The 24770-nt window shown below is 37.4% G+C and overlaps 1 protein-coding gene across 1 annotated transcript in view; it reads left to right on the top strand.

The window, feature by feature from the left end:
• The window catches only part of GABRG3 (gamma-aminobutyric acid type A receptor subunit gamma3), a 327567-nt gene extending 303053 nt beyond the window's left edge, over positions 1–24514 (top strand). Inside the window, exons 7-10 of the mRNA XM_074160502.1 lie at positions 9584–9736; positions 17526–17722; positions 19257–19286; positions 22819–24514. Of these exons, the coding sequence (XP_074016603.1) occupies positions 9584–9736; positions 17526–17722; positions 19257–19286; positions 22819–23097 (659 nt within the window). The 3' untranslated portion in view covers positions 23098–24514. The remainder of the gene's footprint in view (positions 1–9583; positions 9737–17525; positions 17723–19256; positions 19287–22818) is intronic.
• Positions 24515–24770: the final 256 nt, after the last annotated feature.

Raw genomic sequence — 24770 nt, 5'->3', positions numbered from 1 at the left:
GGAAAAACACACCTGTTTTTCACAGTGAGAATAGTGAAGCATTGAAAGAACTTCAAGGGCTACAGTGTAACTCTATTGCTGGAAATTTATAAATAAAAATAGAATGCCTTTCTAAAAGATGTTCTACTTTATCCATAACTTTTGGGTTTGCAGCAGTGATTACTTCAGGAAAATCTCATATCATGCAGAAAGTGAGACCAGATAATCGCCATAGCCTCCTCCAGAATGCAACATGATCAACAGGTATGGGCTTCCAACAGTGAGATGCTATTTAAACCTTTCAAAAGATCACAAGGGAAATTGGGCCACAAGAGCGTATGTTAGGGACAACTGACGTGGACTAGATGTCAGTATGGATAGGAAGAAACAGGTTACCCCATTCCATGAGTATATAAAAGATGTCACAGTACAGTGACAATGGTGAGGCCAAACTCATGAACATTTTAATTGAACAAAAAGAATATCAGGTCAAGCAAAATGTTGCATTTTTATTCGTCTTCTTTTTAAAATGTGTAAAATTAAATTCTAAGGAAGAAAAAAAAAGAGCATTTTATTTGAAAATGTTGAAATGGGATTTTTTGATAGCTAATTGAAAACGATTTCAACTGATTTTGGAATTACAAGCTCACCAAATCCATTCCTATGGGACTTCCTAACAAACTTCAGTACAAAGAGGCCTCCTCCCACAAAAAACAGCTCTGGTGAGTAAAAAATTCAGTCCTAGAAATAAATGAGAAGTGATCAACACTGACAGATGACGTAAACCTGGGGATTCCCAGGCATGATATAGTGCTTATTAAGAGCAAAATGAATGCAAGAATCATTAGTGTTGTATATTCTCAGACCTCCTACAGTATTTGGTGCTCTGTGGAGCATGAAGACTGTTCTGTTTGAAAAGCATTGCACAGCTCCCCATCAAGAAATCCTTTTTAAAAAGATTCCTACATAAATGACACTCATTTTCACTCCTATCATCCTTCTACTTTCACTGACATAAGCAGATATGGTAATTTATTATTGTTTTTACTTCATGTGTGATTATTCACTTTTATTCTTCAAGCACAAAAGAAAACCTATATATAGTAAATATTAACACTTCTTAGGAATAGTGTGTAATGGATCATGCATGCATGTATTTGTATATTGATTTTCTCTCAGATTGATGCATGAATGCAAACAGAGATTATGTGGGTAACTTTTCTACTGTTAAGGCAGAAATCGAAATGGACTGGTAATCATGGATAGAACTCTTGCTTATGGTGTTATACGTTTTTATACCCATTATGTGGCTTGATGAAACTGCATTTTTTAGAGGATTTTCCAATATTACTTGTACCTTACAAGAGCCAAATTAAAAATCCATTGTTTCCATCAGTACCCTATTTGAAAGAAGATGATACTTCATGTTGTAAAACAAAAATGTCATTATGCCTAAAGTTAATAGGCCTGAACAGGCTGAGAGCAATTCTGATGGTTGTAATACTGCATAGATGAGTAAGAAGCTATAGCTTCACATAGCTTTTGTTGGAGGAAAGTATTACAGCAGTAAGACTGGGAAGAAGGAATAGGTATATTTGGCAGGACGGCTTGTATAAGTATAGAAACACATAAGTGTACAAATAAATAAAACATTCTTGATCATACCACCAAACACCATAATTTTTTTTTCTGTTTTCCAAGGTTTTGTTTTTAGGATTAATTTTGGAGGTCAGTTGTGTTCATGGAAGTTGATCCATCTCCCGAGTACATTCAAAGCATTCCAGACACTTAACAGAAGACATGGGCTACAGCTGCAGACACTGAAATGATTACAGCTCAATCAAAAGTAGCTGTTTTTGAAAATGACAGTATAGCATATTGGATAGGGTGCAAGAAATATTGACTAGTATGTTTCAAATTACTATGGGACACAAAGAATTTAAACGTTGAAACAATTGGTCTTTTATTTATTTAATTTCAGTACCTCATGAAAAGTTTCAGTATACAACCTGTGTATGCCAGTAATTCTATTTAAAAAAAAAAAGTCAATACAAAGAAATTAGATCTTTGAATGAATTCATAGTTTTTTCCAGATTTAATACTAAATGACAAAATCAGAGGATGAAATAACTTTACTTGCTGGAAACATAGTCATTAACTTTTTAAATGCAGGCAATAGCTCTTTTAACATACCTGTCATTTTACAAAAATCTTTCAAAAATGCTGCTTGCATCAAAGAAAATGAAAGTTCACTATCTAAGGAAGAACAAGCAGAAAAAATCCAAATTGTTTGAGGGTGATGAAAAGAATTTATAGTTTCCAGTAAAAATATGTTCCTCAATATTATATTCCTCTTGTTATTACACAAGAAAAAAAACACTCACAACTTAATGTCTTTTAATTTTGATAAGTTGGGACAAATTCTTGGTCTTACTTGACTCTAAAAAGTCTGTTGCCTTCCGTCAGCCTGGGATCCAGTCTTTGCTTTTTACACTCTAATCTGTCAATATTTGATTTCTATTATGCATGCTTATGAATATGTATATACTTATAATTGAACATGATTTCTACAAGCACAGACAATGCTGTTGGTGTTGAGTTTCTTTTTTTCACTGTATACTGGTATAGTAATTTGTCTATGATAATGGGAAACTTAAGCAATGATTTGGCACTCATGGTGTGCACATGTTTCTGGAAAATTTACTTTTCAAGTGTAAGTGCTGAAAACCAAATCTGGGCTACACTGTACTTGCACACACACACACACACAGACATGCCCTGATAATGCCAAAGGCAATTATGAATTCAAAACCAGAGATCTTTGGACACAGGAAGCGTTTTTGTTCTGTTTGTTCTATATCTATTATATAAGATCCCTGCCTGCGACTGGGTATCTCATAGCTATTATGGCAATATGTATAAAAGTGACACCTCTGAAGGCCTGTATGCATTTCTTGTGTGATTAAACAGGGAGCTTGTGCAGAAATTATGTATGTATGAGTGCCTGATGCCACTTCAAGAACAGTCGATTTATTTGGGATGAGGTGCAAACATGTTTCTCTGCTGTACACATGCTCCCATCCAAGCACAGTATCTTGGTTATCTAGGTATCACCATGAAGATACCTAAATGCCAGAGCAGCATAGAGGAATCTAAGACATGTCCTTAAATGACAGCATGACCTCAACCATTTTGTTCTTTCTTTTGGCTTGGAAGCACTTGTCCTAGAGTGCTATGGAGCAAAGATTATTCCTGGAAAGGAAAACTGCTGATGCATCCTAGTTGACAAATTTTGGAGGAGTCGGAATAAGCCTGCAATAAGTCCTCAGCATTTCCTCATTGTTTATAAAGATGCTGAAGAAGATAAAGGCATTTTCAATTATACTTTTATGACTCTTATTCCTTGTACATTTCTCTTCAAGAGAACTGCAAAATCCTATTTTCACCCTTGTGTTTTCTGATTTACTAATAGCTCCTTTTGGAGCCATAACCACCCGTAAGGACATTCACTTGTTTCTTCTACCATTTTGCTTAGGTTTTGGATCTTCCAAAGTTCAAACCTCCTTCATACCTGGACTGGCTGTAGACCAAGCCATGTTAGGATGGCATAGCAGCTCTGTAGACAGACCAGCTGCTAAAGTGTTAGTAATAGGCAGTGTACTTTAAGAAATCCTGATCCACCTGTTTTCATTTTAGTAATGCTAGTAAGAAGATAGCTTGAACTTCCACTGGACATGTTTCTGAGGGGTTGAGATTATGGCCTGGGATGTGAAATGTCTAGTTCACATTACTCCTCTGGCTGATTTTGAAGAATATTTCTACTCTGAATGAGGCAGGGTTGGGTTTCATACCACAGTCTATGTTTCTACCTGATTCTCAGCTGAGATATTCTTTCTAGATAGTGCAAAATCTGGAAACCTGGAACTTCTCTTGAACCTGAAACTTGCATATTCCCAGCTGACACCAGCACTGCCATGATAGCATGCATCACTTCCAAAACATCTCTTGTGAACATGTTGCAAAAACTTCTGTACATACTGACTTTGATGAAAACTTGTTTTTTCAATGGTTTTATTTGTTAGCTGTCTGACCAACGCATTCAACAACAGGAGTGGTCTCCTGCTTGAGCTAATTGTTTTCAAATATTACAGATCTACCCTGATAAATGTCTGTAAATGAAGGAGTTTTTAATGCAGGGACACTGTCCTAGATGGCTGATAGACAGTGGCCAAACCATTAGAAAATTTTCAGCTTACTAAGAAAGCAGAGAAACCTAGTTCAGGAAAGAAAAAATGTAGCCTTGGGAAGCAAAGATCAGAAAACAGGTTGAGAGGAAATGAAGAGTGAATGGCAGGATTAAATAATGTCTTCTTTGGACTTCCAAATAAAAATAATTTTTTTTTATAAAAAAAGCACTGAAGATTAGAAATTTAGTTTGCTCACTATTAAGTAAATTTATTAAGAAAATAGGGAAGATGCCTCAGTGTACTCTGTGTGGTCTTGCTGATCAACAAAGTAATACTTGTGACACACTGTGTGAGTTCTCATTATAGTGACTAGGACGTTTTTATGTAATCAAACTCTTGTAACAACACGGATAAATTTTTCCACTCCTCATTATTCTGCACTTCTAGTGATGGACAATTAGTGTGTAACCTTCACTCACATGCTGAAATTGCTCTCCATGTGCATTGTAGTTTCATACTGCAGTCTTTGTAAAGTCATTCTTTGTTTAACTTTTTTGCAAGATAATTGGAATTGTAACACTTATTAACCTCAGAGTATAATGACAGGATAAATGAAAATGTGTAATAGGATAGTACAGCATGGTTTGAGTAAATAAATGATGCACAGTATATCATTTTATATTTTTAAAAGATTTTCTTAAAATAAAATAACCAATTGCATTCTGCTTAAACATGTCATCTTTAAGGGAGCTGTTCTTGGTGCAATGTAAGCAAAATTCTGGCAATTCAGTCAACCATGCCCTTAGTCTTCAAAAGACAAAGGAAATAGACTATAGACTAGCAATGTTCATTAAAATCCACAGCAGTTATTCCTTTAAAAATCATTATTGTTCTAAACAGTGTCCTATTTTCAAAATAGAAACTTAAGCTCATGTAAGTCCTATGGGTCACAGACAGCAGTCATCTTGGTTTCATGGGAAGCATTGCTACACTATTCCTGTTATTCCAGATTTGCTGCCTCAAGGAGCATCTTTTGGTCTTATTATAGAAAACTGGTCAGGCAGTATTTTACCTCAAGGTAATTTTCATTATTTCAGTGAATTGATGGTCTGATGGTTCAGTTAAAACTTAGTTTGCCTTCCTGGAAATTATTTAATCTGTTAAAAACTAGAATTCCTCTCCAGGTTTCAAAACAAATTTTTTTGGTATTAGCTATTCCAGTGGTCCCTAGCTAGGCAATCACTGTGTGATTACTTTTAAATCAAGTACTCTGATTTAATGATATGAAGTTTGGAAGGAGGTTTTTCGCATCTTGCCTGCACTGCGGGACTTTGTCACACGATCAGCACCAGCTCCTCTTCTAGCAGTGGCTGTAATGGCAAGTGGAGCTCTGAAGGCTGGCAAGGGAGCAAGGAGGCACTGTGCAGGGTTCTTGAAAGCTTTTTCTCTTCTGTGGGTTGCTCATGCCTGCAGAGTATAAAGAATGAATTCTAGGTTAGGTCTTTTAGAAGAAAGGAGAGTTTCTTTGGACACATTATTTTGTGTGTATAGAGAAGGTCGGAAATATATGTACCATGGCTACTTCCCTTTAAGCTGCAGACAAGTGCTTTTAGATACATAGAGAATAATTACTTCTGGAAGGAGTAATTTAGAAAATAATAATAATAGCGCAGTTTGGAGTAGTGCAACAAGGAAAGTAGCCACAGCATATCCATGCTGGCTTTTCTGTATGCGAAGAGACAATTCAGGAATCTCAAGAGAAGTTGACTTGGCTGAGGATAGAGAACTGAAGTGGTAATTTAGTTGAAAATTGTAATTTACTGTAGCTATTAAAAAAATGCATTCAGTACATATTGTGCAGAAACATGCTTGCCTTTGACAGTAGTCACAACATTGGTGCTTCCAGTCTGGGCTCTGCATTCAGCAGTGGCGATTTCCTCCTCCTGCTAAGCATTGCCATCAGCATTCATCGTATCTGAGTTGCATCCTCACTAAGCATGGTCAGAGTACTGTAGGAGAACCAGAAAACTCTCCTCCTACTTCCACTTTGCATGAGCAATTCCATTGAACCAACCTGTTCTCCCAATCTCTTGACATATTATCTGTCAGTGTGTATCCGTGAGTTAGAGTACAGCCCAGAGGGTACAGTATATAAGTCCATACACACAGCTGCTGCCTGTATGACTGGGTCTGCCTTCTTCATTGTGAGAATTTTTGTATGGATCTCAGACAAAAAAATAGCTTAGTGGCTAAATGAATGCAGGTGCTCACTATCCTAGGATTTCATCTAGGATGGAAGGAAGGAAGGAAGGAAGGAAGGAAGGAAGGAAGGAAGGAAGGAAGGAAGGAAGGAAGGTAGGTGGAGTAGCAAGCAGAGGAGTTGGGCATGTCCTCAAGGATCAAGGCATCAAGTTTAACAAGATTAATGAAACAAAGGAGGAAAATAACTAAAAAACACTTTGAAAGGTTAAGAAGGTTATTATATTCATCTGAAATAACCTTAGCACCCTCACAGGAGCAGACCAATTTAGCTTTCACCATGGAATCAAGGTGTGTGATTGACTTCTTGGATCATCTGCAAGTGTCTACAATGTTTTTGTCCACATCTGAGCCAATCACTCTCCTTTTTTAGACAAAGGAGAGAAATGGAAATGTTTTGGGCACATTCACCTCCTTCTAAAGTATACCTCTAAAACAGATTAGACAAACCATATACTAAAAGTGACAATTTCTCTTCATTAAGTATAGAAAGGAGGCCACAGTGTGCAGGTCATCTGTAGAATTTACCTTCTAGATATCTAAAATCAAGGCAAATGAATCCTGCCTGAAAGATACTGAATCAGTTCATGACCAAGTGATGATGACTCTCTATGTCATTTAATCTCTGCCTCAGTTCATGTTTGCAAAACAGTTGAAATGTGCCATAATTCTTTCCCAATCTCAGTTTATTGGCTTTATTTCAGAGACCTTGGAAGCAGGGACTCTAACTTACTTTCCCAGAATCTTACTGTCCAGTATCTAGCCCCATTCTCATTTGCTGTGCTGGATATCACAATCATACTATTCAGAGGAGCAGTGACCTGTGTGTTTACTTGAATTGGGTGTCATATCACTGTGTGCAATGAGAAGTCTGCGGATTGCTTTGCTTAATACCATTCTAAAGCAACTTATCCATAGATGTGCAGTACTAGATACAATAACTGAGTAAAGAAAATGCAAAGGCTTGGCACGTTTCCTATAGTCTTTGATTTCCTTTTTTTTTTCATCCTTCTGCCTTGACAATGTTTCATTTCCTTTTTTGTTCATCCTTTGATTTCCTTTTTTGTTCATCCTTCTGCCTAGACTATGTTTGAAACATTATAATTTTTTTTCCGTGGTTCTTGGGTTGGTTCCTATCAGTAGAAGCACTGGTTAACACAGCCTCTGACTCCTTACACCTACTTCAATGAAATGATCTCAGTTGCTGAGGTGTAAATCTTTCTTTGATGCAGAAACCAGACTAGGAAACTGATGTAGTCTAACTATAAGCCAGCAAAATCAATGGTTCTAAGCCACATAAATTCCCTTGTGCCATTCCCTGCATGGAAAAAAGTGCTGGGGATTAGTGGAATGAAAATAACCATTAGCCTGTGAACAACCCACAAGGCTCACTATGTCATGATGTACTGCAATATTTCCTACTTCTAAGAGCAGTGAAGTCTTTCATTAAAGCTCTGCCCCATAATGCCAAATACACAAGTATTCTGAAATGACTGTCCAACTTCTTGGGGTCACATGATTTTTACTGGCACAGTACTCTTGAAAATGTGCACATTCCTCTAACAGAGGCATGAGGGAAGCACCCACAGGCTTATCAACCTCCTCCAAATATATCTATATCAAACTGATGTACTTAACATGGAAAATTTTCCTTTTGACTCGTTCTAAGTTTCTCTCCCTAAATCCAGCCTCAGATTTTTGTTTACCTTTGACTTTGTAGCTTATGGAAGTTCACTCATTTTGCAGTGGCTTTCAGGGATTCTTTGGATGGAAGCTATTCTTACTGAACTAATTTCTTTTCTATGTAATATTTAGCTACAGTCAAAATATCAACCTTATTAAATGCTTTTATTCATATGCTTGCTGTTACTGGAAGATTAAGCTTTAATTTGTCTGAACTCCTAATAAACCCACTATGCCTCTTCTTGTGTGAGTAGCGTGTATGTTCCTTGGGGGATTAATCCCTCTGTGCTACTGATTTCTTCACTCTTCCAATGGTTTGCTGCAAGAGGACATGCTTACCTACCTATTGCAAATGATACCTTCTGCAAATATTGTATTCTAGAAAGTCAAGGCTTGTAACAAGAAGCAATATAATTTATTAGGTCAAGTCTGATGTACTCAGACAAAACTCCATAAAAGTTCTCAGGCATATAAACTCTTCTTCACATCTGAAATAGAAGCAACATACTTCAAACAAAGTACAGAAATTGGTCTCAGTTCAGTTTCATTATTGTTAATCAGTCTGATGGTCTGAGAGAAAAGGATAGTTAAAATCTGTGAAGCTGAAGGAGCTGTTAGTAAGGAGAGAGGTAATAAGGTCGGTAGCCTCTACTGAGTAGAGAGAGAGGGACAGATTATTATCCCCTGTGGAGTCACAAGGGTTAGCAGAAGAGATACTGTGAAGAAAATCATATAATGTGGGGTAAACTAGCCTCTTACTGAGCTCTTGATTTTATGATTTTTAGTATCCAGCAGGATAATAAACTTTATATCCAGGTTCAACTTCTGAAGGTTTACAGATATGACAAATGACCACAACTGCTTTGAAATGGAGGAATGCTGACAAAAACAGACTCTTGACTTTTAATGGTGTGCCCTTTAAAAGCACGCAGTCTGACCTCTCTCACCAGCATTGAGGCTCTAGTGTCTATAAATGACTTCTTATGTAAAGACATACTCCTGTACATGCTACACTTGCCATAAAGACCCTGATTCATATTTCAAAAGAAGATAACTGAAGTCACTCAAATGTGAAATTAGGGCAGGGATGATACAGCTTGCAGAAGGAGTGGTTTTGTGTGGCTTGGTTACAGAATCTGGTGAATGATAGTAGCTTCATATTTGTGACCACAGAGCCATTCAGAAATATCAATTCTGGAATGCCAAGATGCTTTTCAAAAATTTACTCATCCAGAATGATCACTGAGAGCCTCTTCCTGTCCAAATAGGTCAACATTTCCACAGAGACCTAAAACTAGAGGAAATTAGAGTGGAAAGGTTTGTTTCAATTCTATTTTACATGAACAGATGCTCTTGAAACACTAAGAAATATTTCGTATGCAGTGTTTTTATGAAGCTCAAAAAATTAGCAACTCAATGAACAATCGTCTGTATCTCGCCACAATATGAATTTATTTTCTTTGCTATTATTGCAGGTGATTATGTAGTCATGACTATATACTTCGACTTAAGTAGAAGAATGGGATACTTTACTATTCAAACGTACATTCCCTGTATATTAACAGTAGTTCTTTCCTGGGTATCCTTTTGGATTAAAAAAGATGCCACACCAGCAAGAACAGCATTAGGTAAGCTGTTAATAATTCCTTTTTCCGCCTTTTTTTTTTCTTCTGCAGTTCTTACACTATCATTTGAAAATGTCATCTTCCTTTCAAAGAGACCAGTAGCTATATGCTGTGGGTTATTGCTAGGATGTCTTGCAGACCCAGATTTACTTATCACTGAAGCCTCTGGTTTTCTGCCTTTAACAGGGTAATTAAAAGTAAACTACCCTGACCCTTTGGAATGACACTGCCACCTATTTTGCATAATGTTGTAAAATTAATGTCTGTCTCCTTTTTCTCACTATGATATTTTAGTGACATTTTTGAAGAATAAGTTAATTGCACTGCTGGCTTCCTTTCCTTCTGAAACTCTCCCCATGGGGCATTACGTCTTATGTATACAGAAAACTGTGGGATATAATAATATTAACTCATTCAAAGAGTTTTAGCTTGCATGCTTGAAGTTAAGAACCACACTAGGTGTATAGATATTTTTCATAGATTGTGGAGATTTATGTTGGTGTAGGTTTTCCAACAGGTCATTCCTGTCAGGACCAGCATGTGCATTTTGGCATTGTGATTTAGGATACACTTTGAAATGTTGACCATTTATTATTCTTATTTTTATATCTATAGGAAAACCTGCAGGTTTTGCCAGCATTGAGGGCATAGGGCTACCTAATAGTCAATTATAGGTGTACATCGGAACTGAAGGAAAAACATTTTAATCCAGACTGCGGTTGCCAGGGCTGCAAATATAAACTGATTCAGAGATCTACCAGTCTATCAAAAAGGAGAGACTGTGGCAAGGTTTATATGCCTGTTTCCAAACGTAGAGGTTACCATTCCCAGTTATTCATTGCTTCCTCCTGCTGGAGTCTGTCACTATTTCCAGTCAACCAGCTGGGCCCTGTAAATCATTTCAATTTGAAAGAACAAATTATTAAAAACTGACCTGCCTGACCTTTTGGACTGAAACCAGATGGGAAGCATTCATAGGAGCAATTGAGTCCCCAGGTTTGGGAGGGTGATACTGCTGTGAGGAAAGAGTGGAGAACAAGGGATGCAAACAGGATGTGCCTTCTTGGAGGACACATGAAGGCAGCCTGCAGCAGGCACGGTGTTCCCAAGTGCTGCTGAGTGCTGGCAAGCCTTTCTTCAACCACAGTATAGGAGACGCCATTTATACAAACCATCTCTGTCTCCCACTCCCCTGAACACCTGATCAATGGTCATGAGTACTTCTCAAACTTTTTAATCCAAGTAACTAAGCATTTACCAGAAATGATGCTTACTCATATGTGAATCCACTTCTCTTAGCTCGAGTTGTTCTACTTGATCTCAGGAGGAAGACACCTAGTTTGACGATGCAGCCTTTATACAGTTGTTCAAAATGACTTATCCTGTTTCTGTCTGTCTCTCCTGCACTAATAAATCTAAGCAACCACCAATTTTGAGGGTGCTGTGGTTTCTAGCATAAACCCCCAAAGGCCCTGAAGGCGAAAATAAAAATTAACTGCTAAAGAGACTTCGAGGCCCATTCACACTGAGTGAGATTTTAGCTGCTAAGTCTCATAACGTGCAGAAGTCTGATCCCATTTTCTAAATCTTTCACTCATACGAAAAACATAGGTCATCTATTCAGGGTTACTAGGCCCAGGTTGCAAACATTTTTCTTTCCAAAACTTTTAATGCTTCAATAGCATTATAGTAACTTTCAGCTGAATGACAGAAGAAATACATTACCAAAAATATCCTCTAAGTGTAACTCCCTCACTAGTCACAGCTTTACTTAAGCAATGAAGGTATATGCTAGCCATTCCTGCTATAATCCTTAGGCATCTTCCTTGGGGGAAGCTGTATCAACTTTAATTCTTAGTGAGTGACAAGAGGCATCCTTCCAAACCGAGAGCAGCTCAGAGACTTGGAGCTATGCAACAGGATCAGTAGAAAGTATCAGAGAACCTGTAATAAGACAACTGCATGACTTGTTCACACTTTACAGATAATACTGTATTAAAACTCATTCTGTGTGAGATCAGCACAAGACCATAACCTGCTGGATTTGCTCTAGGAGTTTGTAAAATTAATAAATGTAACACTTCTGACCATTGTAACTCATGTGGCATCATTTGGGTCCAGTTTTCTGAGGTTATTTTCCAAGAAAGGAATATTCAGCCATCATTCCTTTCATGTGAGTGCCAAAGTGCCTTTAGACTGTGGCTCCAGCAACACAATGGACCCTAAGACTTACAGTTATTCTGTGACCCACTCCAGCACCAGGACAGCACAAAGATGACACAAGGGTGAGGACAGAGCAGCTGTATGACTGCCTGTTCCTGGCTGTGTAGACTTGCCTCTAATGGCCAGAAAATTGAGCAATAGAATCATAGAATGGTTTGGGTTGGAAGGGACCTTAAAGATCATCTAGTTCCAGCCTCCCCTGCCATGGGACACCTCCCACTAGACCAGGTTGCTCAAAGCCCCATGCAGCCTGGCCTTGAACACCTCCAGGGATGGGGCATCCACAACTTCTCTGGGCAAACAGACCCCTAACGTACTTCTCTGCTGAAATCCTTTCTTCTTAAATTGGGTGACTCGGTGGAGATAAGGAAGGATTGACCATGCTCCATCTTTTTTAACTAGGACCGTGTGTGTGCATAGAGTCACATACCATCCATTTGCGTTATCCTTCATAATGCTTAAGAGAAAATGGAGAAAAGGCATTTAATAGTTTGCATTACTAACTTTTTGGAAGCAGCGTTCATACCCTGTCCCTGAGGGAAGTTCCTCAGACCACACAGCTCTGTTTTCCAATTAACAAGGAAGTAGGTTAGATTACTAGTCACAACAGTGTGACTCTCCCTGCCTCACTCCCTCAACCAGAGGGAACTTCAGACAAAAACTGTATTCATATACTGAGGTTATGAATTTGAAGTAAGAACATAAAAATGAGATGTTCCAAGGCTATATTCAATGGTTATCGTGACTAACTCCTAAAACTCTGATGAAGAATTAAATTGCTGCGCTAAAATATAATCTTTTATAAATAAAGTCAAGTAACAAGAAAATAATGTATACATGAATCATGTCTTCATGTGCAAAGTGTCCTGCTGCTCCCAAAAGGGCAGTGGCCTGTTGACTCTTGGGATGCAGTAAGCAGATGTTCCCAGTTTACCGTAGGTCTGCTTGTATAACGCAACCTATAAATCCGTCTGAGCAACAGCCCACATCCACATTTGGATAGTGGCACATGGTGAAATTGTGAGTAATACAGCCAAAGGCAAACCGCTGAAATTTTCCTGCTAATAAGTTGAAATGAGCTGTAGACTCAGTGCACCAAACCTGCCCCAAGTATAGCTGCATTAATGTAACGGGCTAGCATTAGGGAAATATTTTAATCTCTGAAATTAATGAGTAATTTCCTAAGCTATCAGCAACTACTCACAGTCACATGAAGGACAGGTTTCGTCCCTTTCTCAATAACACTATGTAATAAGCTATTTCTGTGCTGGAAAAAAATAAATGCAATGGAGGTATTTAGCTATGAGGGAAAAATTAGACCATAAGTATACTTTCAGCAGAACTGTCCGGTTTTTTGCTTAAAAACTTGGCATCATAGTCCCTTTTTCACATGTTTTTTGAGGGACTGAGGCTCAGAGTGGCAACACGACTCACTTCAGGCCACCTGAAGAGTCAGTGGAAAACTGGGAATAGAAGTTTGAGTGTTGGATGAGAACTCTGTGTTTTCTGATCACAGGTTATTTTGTCCTCCATTCAATGAGGGGAAAAACAAAGGCTTTCTGCTGCTTTTGCTTATCTCTAGTAATCAAAATTATCTTCTCCAAATGCTCACAGTCAAGAATAGCCAGCAAGTGTCTGAAGAAAAGTTATGATCTGTGAAAGAATAGGTTGTATTCCTTGAAGATAAAGGGAATTAACTAAACTGAAGCTTTTATCCGTTTCCCCCTGCTTTTTCAAAACGGGTATAACATGATGTGACTAGGCAGTTATTACAGAGCAACTTCAAGCTGCAGTTTAAAATAATCCACTAGGTGTTAAGGTCAGCAATGTGTTGATGTAAAAGATACAGATGATGTCTAATAAAAAATGAACATTGCTTTCCTTGTTATTCCATCTTAAGCTCATTCCCTAAAAATCAAACAAATGACCAAAACAGGTGTCTCACTGGAAAGGTGGAGAAATTAAGTTTATAAATGAGTGATGGTATAGGTAAAAACAGTACACCTTTCTCCCAGTGTTTCATCAACGTACCCCTAGGAAAATAAAAAAAGAGCCTCACTGACCAAAATGTTTCTAAGACTGAAGCTCCTGCTACCTCACTTTGCATACTGTAGTCCAGTAAGCAGCTTTCAAACAGTAAAAAGTTTATATATCTGTTTAGGGCAATGATCTAAAGGTTAAAGAGTTCTCATGCATTATGTATCCCTGCATCATTTGATCTCCCAGACAGCCCTTTTTGATTTATCAAATAGCATCTTTGGTACGGAATTTGCTCAGAGAATATAAATGTCACAAAACGGTATTTATACACAAACTTGTAAGCTCCCACTTACACTTGTCTACCTGAAAATTCTGAAGCTAGGTTACTTCAAAGCTGATATTAAAATTCTGTTGAAATAGTTGGTTCAAGAGCATTGTGAATTTCAATAACAGATGCAAAGCTCACTTTACCATAGGGGCCTCCCTAAAGCGAGAGACTTAACAATTTCATCTGGCAAGGTTTATTGCATTTGAAACTACTCAACAAACTGAATTTTTTAGCGTGAGAGACAAAATGAGCTAAGGGAAGGGAAACTAGATATTCTTTTTGGAAATAATGGGTGCTCGCATTTGTTCATATATGTGCATCTGTATATTCCAACTTTTAAGTGTATAGGAATACATAACCATCATCTGGTGCACCTTCTTTCTGTTTTCTCTCTGTATATATCCCCATATAACTTATTTTAATATTTTAAAACTTGTGCCGATGTGTCAGATGTAAAATTGATATAGTGGGTAGAATTTTTATTATTTCAAAAACTCATTGCTTGTTTATGGTGTGATCTGGAAACAAAGTCCCAGCCGCAGCTTAAATGAAGAATGATGCTTTTCTATTGGATTTCATGTCATAAAAATATTTTGTATAAATAATAAAAGTAAAAATATGTTTTACCTTTGGAAGTTTCTGCCTATGTGCTCAGCAATCTTGTTCCATGGCCTTGCTGTAATTTGAAATGAATTGTATAATGCAGAAAATATGATGGTTTGTGATAACATTAAACTTTCCTTTCTCCAAGGTTTTATATTCTGGTAGCAAAGTGTGATCTGTTGTCAAAGAGACTGAGGATGGACACTATTCATATCTTAAAATGAAAATAAATCTTACGCCATTGATTGCTGTGTCTATAAATTTAGTGGAACCTACTTTGTTTCAATCAGCTAAAATTAGTCCGGAGCCACCCAAAACTCCCAGATTCTGTATCGGTGAGACATTTGCAACATGATTTACTGGGCTGGTTTTGCTTAGTTCTCACCTAGAGCTTCTAGGTCGTCATGGTCTCAAGCATGATTCAGGTAGGCATTTCACATTTAGGCTTAAGGCATGGATATAGCACTTAGGCTGAGTTGAGGACTTCTGTACTTAAGCACAGAGGCTAATGGCAATTTTTCTTTCACTATTCTGCCTTGTCCATCTTGTCCATAGTCACTTTGGCAGCTGGGAGTCATTGCAGACACCTGCACAATACCTCTTGTCACAAATAACATAAAGTTATACCTCCATTTCAGCAAAAATAGAGGAAAAATATTACATTGTCAATACAGCATTCAGTAGAAAAATTGCAGACCTTTGCAAAAAAAGAAAAAAGGTTTTGAGCACTGCAAGTCTTTTTTTTCTTTTATTTCTTTTTTGCTTATTAATAAAAAAGTGTCCTAAAGTAATCTGAGATCCTTTCACAGGATGAGTGGGAAATAAAAACATTCCCTTGAGTCCAGGTAAAAAGGACATTGTATATTGTGCTGGAAGAAGACTTTAGGCTTTGAGGAATTTTTTAAAGGTAGTAAAATACTGAGAGCTGGTGCATTCAGAACCATAGCTCTGAAAGGGACGGATTTGTGTTAGAAGACTAATTAACCTGTCATTAGCAAGGGCCAATTCAAGGCAAGTGAGTCAACGCCTTTTGCAGTTGGACATCTTCACAGTTGACTACTGTGATGAATGGCTAAGCATCGAGTTTGTCTCTGGAGCTTTTTCAGCTAGCTCCAGAACTCTCCTAAAGGGTCTGGAGAGGTTACTGGGTCATGACGTGCTTATGAAGGTGGCACAGTTGGCAGGAAGCAGTAGCTTTTAGATGTCCAAGATATGTAGAAAGTCTGCATTGGTTTCAGCATTGCTTTCATCTTGATTACTGAGTTGTGTTTCTTCAGCAACCTTTTTTTTTTTTTTTTTTGTTTTGTTTTGTTTCTGGGTAGTGGACATTTAAGAAATCCAATTATTTATTATTCACTGTAGAAGAAAGTTGAGGACCAGGCAATAATATGCCTTCTGGCTCTTCCAAGGACTTTCTGACAATTTGAATGGGGAGGGTTATTCTTGTGAATCTCTTGTGAGGGTTATTCTTGTCAAATGCTACAAATCAGAGATGGGCATTCCTTCATAAACAGAAAGTAGTCAAAAGTAATCCACAGATACTTCTTTCTCTCCAGAATGCCATTTGTGGGAAATAATTTTACTATAAGGCATAATTTCAGTCATCCCCTGCCATTTCAAACACTGTGTACCATTGCAAAATATCACTTTAACTATAAAAAGAAAGATTACCTTACGGTTATGTTGTTTTTAGAGCAGGTTCTCTCTTGAGGCTTATTTGAGTGAGAGCTTTATTTTTCTTCCTGAGCCATTGAGGAGTTTTATTTTTTTCTTTCAGAAGGCTTGCAGTTCATAAGAAATTATTAAAAACATCAGTCCAAAGCAGGAATGAAAAGACTTCTATTCCTCAGGCATGAATGAAGAGAAATTATATGAGTTACCAGCAGCCAAATAACTGATACCCCATAGATTTCATTCTAGGAGTGGTTTTATTGTTTCAGGATATTTCACACTAAGTAATTCCCCTTATATTCATTATTGCTAAATCAATCTAAGATGTGGTGCTTTGTATGAATTAAAAAGGCTATTTCCATTAAGGTTATATCTGAAGTTTGTATGAGAGGCTGCTTTCCCTTACACAGAAGGAAAATAGCAGTGGAGGACTCCCAAGGAAGCAGAGGTGTGAAAACATATTTTCAAAATTCATAGTCAGAACTTTGCAGCAAAATGTCTTTTCTTTTTCCCTCTCTTTTTTCTTTTCTGAACACAAAATTTTTCATGAGAGCAGAACTGCTGTGAAAAAGACCACGTTTTCTTCATTGTTTTCTATGTTTCTTATTTTTTATTCTGGGTTTAGCATCTTTTCTGCTTTATACTTTTCTTCAAAAAATTCTTCAGTCTCTCCTTCTCTCTTCACTCCCATCTCCAACCTAACCAGGAGCAGAAGAAGGAAGAGATGAGGAAATGCGTACTGAGAGGCGTGGGAATGTCACTTTTGCAAAGATGAATTTAAACAGATGAGGAAATCTTTGTTTACAAAATACTAGTGGCTCTACTGATGTTATTTTTCATTATTTTTTATACTAGTAAACAAAATTAATGAATTATTTAGATACCCTTTGGATTTCTGTTTTGTGTGGGTTTGTATGTTTTCCAAAGATTCTTCTGCAAGATGGGGAAGTGATGTTGCATACAATTAAATTAAGTTTCTCTCTGCAGGCATCACCACAGTATTGACCATGACAACTTTGAGTACCATTGCAAGAAAGTCATTACCCCGTGTCTCGTATGTCACCGCTATGGATTTGTTTGTGACTGTATGCTTTCTATTTGTCTTTGCTGCTCTGATGGAGTATGCAACCCTCAACTACTACTCAAGTTGCAGGAAACCAAACTGTACTAAGAAGAAAAAGTCGGTAAGTAGGGAGCATTTAAATTTGTTTTCTAGCATGTGTCTGGCTCAGACAGCAGAGAATCACTCAACCACAGCCTGTAATCCCATGATACTCCACTCCTCCGAGCTCTTCCCAGTTTGTGGTGTGATCTGCCCTGAAAGCTGATGGAAAATAGTTACCCGCAGTAACAGCAGAAGCAATTATGTGCCTGTTGAGTGAGGTCTGTTCCTAACAGAAGCAGCCTGCTGACCATGAGGCAGCAACCCTGCCTACGCCTCTTTTGTCCACCGATTACTGTGCTGGTAGTCATAAAGGACTCCCACTGAACAGATTGCATAGCATGTTATACAAATACAGGCACATCAATGTATATTCAAATGCATCTGCTATTTCATGGCTTATCAGGTCTAGAAATATTTATGAACTTTACAGAGGAGATTTCAATGTCTCCACTGGAAACCAGCACTTGTTTTCAGCCCTATGCACAAAGGGGCTTGTCCTAAGCACAAAACCAGAGGAGGTCACTTGCAAAGGTGCATTTCTGGCCATAAAGACGCTTCCAAGAGTAACACCCAGATACATTCAAAAGCTGTTTGTTTAGAATCAATTAAAACAATCGTGCAGGAAGAATTGCCTGGTGCACACCATAATTGACTATTAGAATGAGAGGAGGCGGTATAATGGAGAACAAAATTTCAGTGTAAACATAGGGAAGGGGAAGTGGGCTGTCCACTCAAGATCAGTGGAAAATCTTATGTGTTTGAGATCAGTAGTTTGAGATGTTGCATGCCATTTTGCATAATAGCAGAAATAAGGACATTTGAAATCAGAAATACAAAGACAAATATGAAAAATGTGGAGGAGGAAATTGAAGAGAAAGAAGGCTAAATTCAGGGAATAATAGGTCATGAGGTGAAAAGGGATTGGATGAAGAGCTATAGAAAATTATTAAATGAAGAACTAATGAAGGAAAAGCTGAAACGAATATGGAATTAGAGAAAGCCTTGAAAGCCATAGACTTAGTCAATGAAAACTCCATTAAACCTCTAACAGCTTCTCGTAAAAATATATTGCACACAAAAGGAAAAAAAGTGTTACCAACAGAAAGTATGAGACAATCAAAATGAACTTGCTGATGATCAAACTAAAATTGCCATCCTATAGAAAGACTGAGTGAAAAAGTCATGAGTATCTTTGTGAGTTGGATGTATTTTCAGACATGTGAATGAAGATGAGGGAAAACTTGCAACATCGATGAGATTTAAATTAACACAAGAACAAATGCTCACTTAGCTATTGTTTGCTAAATAAATAAGTTTTAATAAATAAATAAAAGTTTAAAGTGAATGGAAACTAGGTGTGTGTTCTGCTGAGGTTTCATGCGGTTTAAAAGTGTACGGAATATTTTTCTGAATATATAGAATACTCAGCATGAAGTGTGTTATGGACAAATACATTTAAAGGCTTGGTTTAAGGAATGCTATTGAACATTAGATGCTTATGAAGGAATAAGTATGTTTTTTTCTGAATAATTCTTTTGTTATCTTCATTTAAGCTACCTGATGTCAGTTTTGGTCATGTGATGGTAAGTGAACTATTTTATTCAGTCAGAGAAACGGAGGCATGAATGTATTGCTAATCTTTACTTGCAATAATTCCTGAGAAAGCTGTAATGCGATGTTATGCTTTACCCTGACTTCACTACAAATATTGTTTTGCTTTTTTGTTAAAAGGTTAGTTTGGTTTTGGTTGTGGCAGAGGAACATAGCTGCCTCTTTCTGTAAGGAATTGTCAAATGATTTGGGAGGGAGAATGGTCAAGCGTAGAATATCGTATGTTACTTTTACCTCCAAAATTTTGCCTTCTTTATATCATAATGCAGTTTGTCATTACATTTTATAAAAGCAGTAATAAGCAGAAGTTATTGCATAAACTTATATGGGGTTTTAACTGAATTTCACAGAAAATAATTAATTTATGCATATCTGTAAAATCTTTAGCAAGCTTTCAGGTGTATTTTCAAGTGATTTAGGCACATGAGTTTAACACAGTTAGTTGTACTATATCTACAAATAGAAAAATTCTATTACCCAAAGTTCTAGATAACTATTTATATATGTACAATGGTAGTAAAGTTGAAACTGAGCACAAAATTTTGCCTCTATGTTGTATGAAATCTGAAACTGGAATACAAACTATAATATAAATAAAAATAAAGACTGTAGAGGGCCAGTTAATCAGCTGGTTGCATGGCCTGCTTCCCAGCTATCAGATCCAAATAAGAACAAGAACAGAACTAAAACATTATTTTTGCATTTCTTGGCTTGGATATGCTGGTTTATCATTTACAACAGCTAGGTCCATGTTACTAGCTTACCTTTTACAAAAATGTTATACACCTTTTTTTTCCCATGAGTTTTCTGATGTATTTAAAGAGCATAGCATTGAACATCTGCTCATTGACAATGAATAGTTTACAGCAAGCATTGCATTTACACACTTGTTACTGTTGTACTGCTGTCACTCCCTGGACAGACTTTTCTGAAAGATGAAATAAAAAAGTCACATTGAATGGGTAGCAGCACTTTCTTTTTTCCAAACAAAAAAAAAAAGAAAAAGGGAAAAAGATACACAACTAAAATGACAATAGGATTTAACATTTAATCTTTGTCTCGATCTAATTAGTCTGATCTGCTTGGAAATTATCCAGCCTTTTCAAGTTTTTTACTCTTTTATTTTATTTTTTCACTATAAGACAGATATTGAGCAGGGCCTTGTTCTATACATAAACCACTTCCATGTTGAAATTATAGCATAAACTGCATAAAATAAGCAATGTCTCTGACTCTTAAGATGTCAATGCGTCTTTTCCAGCCTTTTAGTAATGCCACCTCAAACGTGGAAAATATTAATCTTACTAAATCCATGTTCAGGTAATCCCACCCCTTGCTTTTTCTTCCTAGAGAACACACTTACACCTTGTCTGAAATAATTTTATTAACACTGCAACTGAACTGCCTTGTCTGAGGCACCTGAGAAGTACCTTGCCTTGCCAGACCTTTCAGGTGATACCGGCGCCCACTGTGGGTGCACCACTGTCCTCCCAACCCCAGCTCAACAGGACTCACAGGACACAGTGGGTACCATCCACCTTCATCTGGTATCTAGTCACCTCAGGACCCCTCCTAGCTGACAGAGATTAAAGCAACCAGATTAATTTCTCTGTGGAAATTAATCTCCCTGTAGCATTTATTTTGTCTTCTGTGCTGAGCAGTTAGTTGATATAACAAAACAAGAAAAAAAGCCAGTCTATTGATAGATCTGAAAGTTTCCTTTGCAGAGCCAGGGCATTTATTTCTCTTCACTTACCAAAATTGTCTGGAGAGATGGAAATCAACCTTTCTTCTTTTTAACATAAATATTGTAGCCAGGCATAGAAAATTTCAGTCCCTGAGTAGGAATTTTTCATAAAGACCTGCAAGAAATGAACAGTATGTCATGCAATGGTATAGAAGAATCCCATGCATACTTTAGTTACAGCTTTTTTCTCTCCAAAGTGCTACAGTCAAAAAGTGATTGCTTGTGCAATAATCTTAGACCTTTTTCATGTGGGAGCACATTGTAAAGCTCTGATACCAGCCATCTGAAACTTTAAAAATGAGAGAGAAGGCCATAAGAGCATAATTTGTGTCATCTAGTCTCAGAGATAAAGTCATTCAGAACAAATATATTTGCAGTAATCTACCTCTGAATCAGAACCTTTTACAGCCCACAGCACAATGCACCTGAGAGATTTTAGCCATCTACTTATGATAAGATGATTTGTGTCCTAGAAGTAATTGGCTGGACACCACAGGGCAGTTGTTCAGATGTAGTTATCTATGTTGGAGATGCCAACATCTAAGCAGAGGGATGCCACATCAAGATCTTAGCTCAGGGACCAGCATTTTTAATGAGATGGGTAATTTTACTGTGTGTCAAACCAAAGGATTTGTAGAAAAAAACCAAAGTCAATAGAAAAAGGAAAATTTTCACTGAGGGAAATCACTCATATCACTGATCTTTTCACATACAGGGTGAAAGTTTTCAGGTACGCCCCAACACCTTCAATGGGAAATGTTGTGTACTTTGTACAGTAAGTGTAGAAGAAGGGCCCAGAACACCCTCTAGAATGCAAGCAGGCGTGATGCAGAGGCATGACTAGCTTGTTAGTGTGCACCTGACATGCTCCTGCAGGCAAAGGCAACGCTCAGCGGAATCATAGGAAGAAGAAGGGCCCCCCAGGTGGAGAAAATCGCACTGACGGGGCCGGAGTCTGCTTTGTCAGGGTGGTATAGACAGGCAGCGAAGCTGCTGGGACCTTTCCTAGTGATGCCAGCGGAGGAGGTGACATTTGTGAGGATGGAACGGGTGGCTTGATGAGAAAGGAGACTATTGTGAGAAAGCACCTTTTATGAAAAGGAAATGGTGTGACAGAAAATTTGACAAAGTGTAAACTGGGAGTACATTGAAGAAGGAGAGCTCTGTAGGCACCAGTGGTACTGTGACGATGTGTGATATCAAAGTGCCCTACTTCTGAGCATGGTTGATGTGATAAGCACTAAGGGGACATGCTTAGGGATAACATTTTGAAATCCTGTACAGAAATCATCACTTTCTGTTGCTCACCATATCTGTTTTTATAATTCATGGTGAAGTTAAGAGGCAGTGAAGGCAGTTATACTAAGTGGAGATTGTTCTGTAATTAATTGGGGAGGGGGTTCATCTTCCTTATTTTTCAGAATGCTTTCTTAAATGTAGTAGCTGCAAGTGTTTTAAGCAACTTACAAATAATATTTGCACAGGCAAGTGAACTCCTAAGTATGAAAAAATGGTTACTAGGAAATGCTTTGAGTTAACCAAGTAGAAAATACAGCTAGAATCATTTAACTTGCCGCTTCATAATCTCTCTATGGAAATTAATCTGAAAAGGCATCTTTTGAGGGAAAGAAAGATGCTCCCCAAATCTAGAATTCCTATTATCCCCAGTGCCTCTTATTTTTTCCCATGACTATTAATTGTGATCTGCATCATCCATGGAAGCTTATCAAACTGTTGGTTTCTTTTTCTCTCCTCAGAATTATTCTGTACTTGATATGAGACCACCAACTACAGTCATCACATTGAACAATGCCATGTATTGGCAAGAATTTGAAGATGCGTGTGTCTATGAATGTCTGGATGGGAAAGACTGCCAGAGCTTTTTCTGTTGTTACGAAGAGTGTAAATCAGGTTCATGGAGGAGAGGACGGATTCACATAGACATCTTAGAACTGGACTCTTACTCTAGGGTCTTTTTTCCTACATCCTTCCTGCTGTTTAACCTGGTTTACTGGGTTGGATACCTCTATCTTTAAATGTTGCCCGTAGTGGTGAAGACTGCTGTGTTTTCACTCTGCGGAGAGATGGTGAAAGTGCAGAAAAAGTGAAGGACACGGTCAGTTTCATCTCAAATTATAAAGGCCACATTAACCTTCACCACCACAGAGCCTGATGAAGAATTTTAATATATAATTGCCTGAAAAAGAAAAACGTGGAAGAATTCTCTCCTTACTGCTATTCATTTTAAGGAAAAGATTCTTACAAAATTCAGCTGAATTTGTAGTGTAAGCGATGTTTATGAATAATTATTGTATATTAGAATCTCTACTATTCTCCCTTGGCATAGAAGTTATACACAATTCAGGCAAAGATTAAATATGTCATTTTTGTTCTTCATTCCCATACTTTCTTCAAAATGCTGCCATATCCCTAAGGCTCAGAGCAACCTACACTGGCACTGGCAAATAAGCCAAGGCCGACAAAACCACTCATTTGTATTTAAAATTGCTTGAGCTATGTCCAATAGGTTTTGGGAAATATTTCATTGGTGATCTCCTTGTTATAGAGAAACCACCAAAAGACAGTAAGAAATGTCTCTGGTGGGATCAGAACATGGACGTTAATTTCTGCAAAGGTCTGGGATTCATGGAATTAGCCAATTACCTACACATATCGGTTTTAACTTAAGGCGAAAAGGCAGAGTTATAAGAAAGCTATTATTTTGATACAAATAAAAGACCTGCCTATCTCTGAGGCAGCTGTAGGCATAACTTCTAAAGTTTTTCAAGCTTTTAACTGTCTTTTTTATGACTGGCTAAACACAGGATGGTCATTGATTTCTAAAGTACTCAAAGCAGGACAAGATTCCTGCTTGTTTGTGTTATTGTAGCAGATCATAGCTGATAGGCCATGAGTAAAAATCACTATATAATAGCACTAGGGATACGTGACTTTCTTCTGATTGCAATTTACTAAAAAGTGCTCTCTCTCATTCTTATTTTTTCTCTCAAAGCTGTTTTACAAAATTGAAAAACATGTGCCAAAGGATATTTTTTGTTCCTTCCGTAAAGTTAAATATTGCAGTCCTTACTCACAGCAGTTGTTTCCTGGGTTTGAACTGAAGACGTAACACTTTTGACTTGAATAGCGCATTACGGGAACTCAACTGTCACACTTGGATTAAAAATGGAATAGTTGCCACATGTACAAAAAGGTTGTTTTCATTTTTTTCCTAAACTACCAACCATATTTTGCCCTTAAAAGCTATTTTGTATTTTTCAAGCTTTTGACCATTGAATTCTTAAACTACTCATTTTTTCAAAAACTAGTTTTACAGTGTTAAACTAGATTACATCTTTTACAGACTGTCTCAATAATTGTTACTAAACAAACAAAACATTCAAAACTAAAGAGCAATGGCTTTTCACTACCCTTTGGATGACAAATGGTTATAAAAGATTAAAGTTAAAACATACCTAAAACCAAAATTCTATTTTTTTCTCTTCTGAAGGAACTGACAATTTTTTTATTGTCTCAAAAAATGTGTGTCTCTTCTACACACTATTCGATAAAAAAATAAATAGTAGATGTGATTGAAGAGCAGTTCCTTTTCTCATCAGAAGGAAAACCCTGCAAACAAGCAAAAACTAATGCAATGGTGGTTCTAACGGAACAGAAATGCTGTCATGTTCTTTGAAACATCACTGTC

This window comes from Numenius arquata, chromosome 1, assembly GCF_964106895.1.
Source record: "Numenius arquata chromosome 1, bNumArq3.hap1.1, whole genome shotgun sequence".
Classification (NCBI taxonomy): Eukaryota; Metazoa; Chordata; class Aves; order Charadriiformes; family Scolopacidae; genus Numenius; species Numenius arquata.
This window is presented reverse-complemented; position numbering and strand designations above follow the sequence as displayed.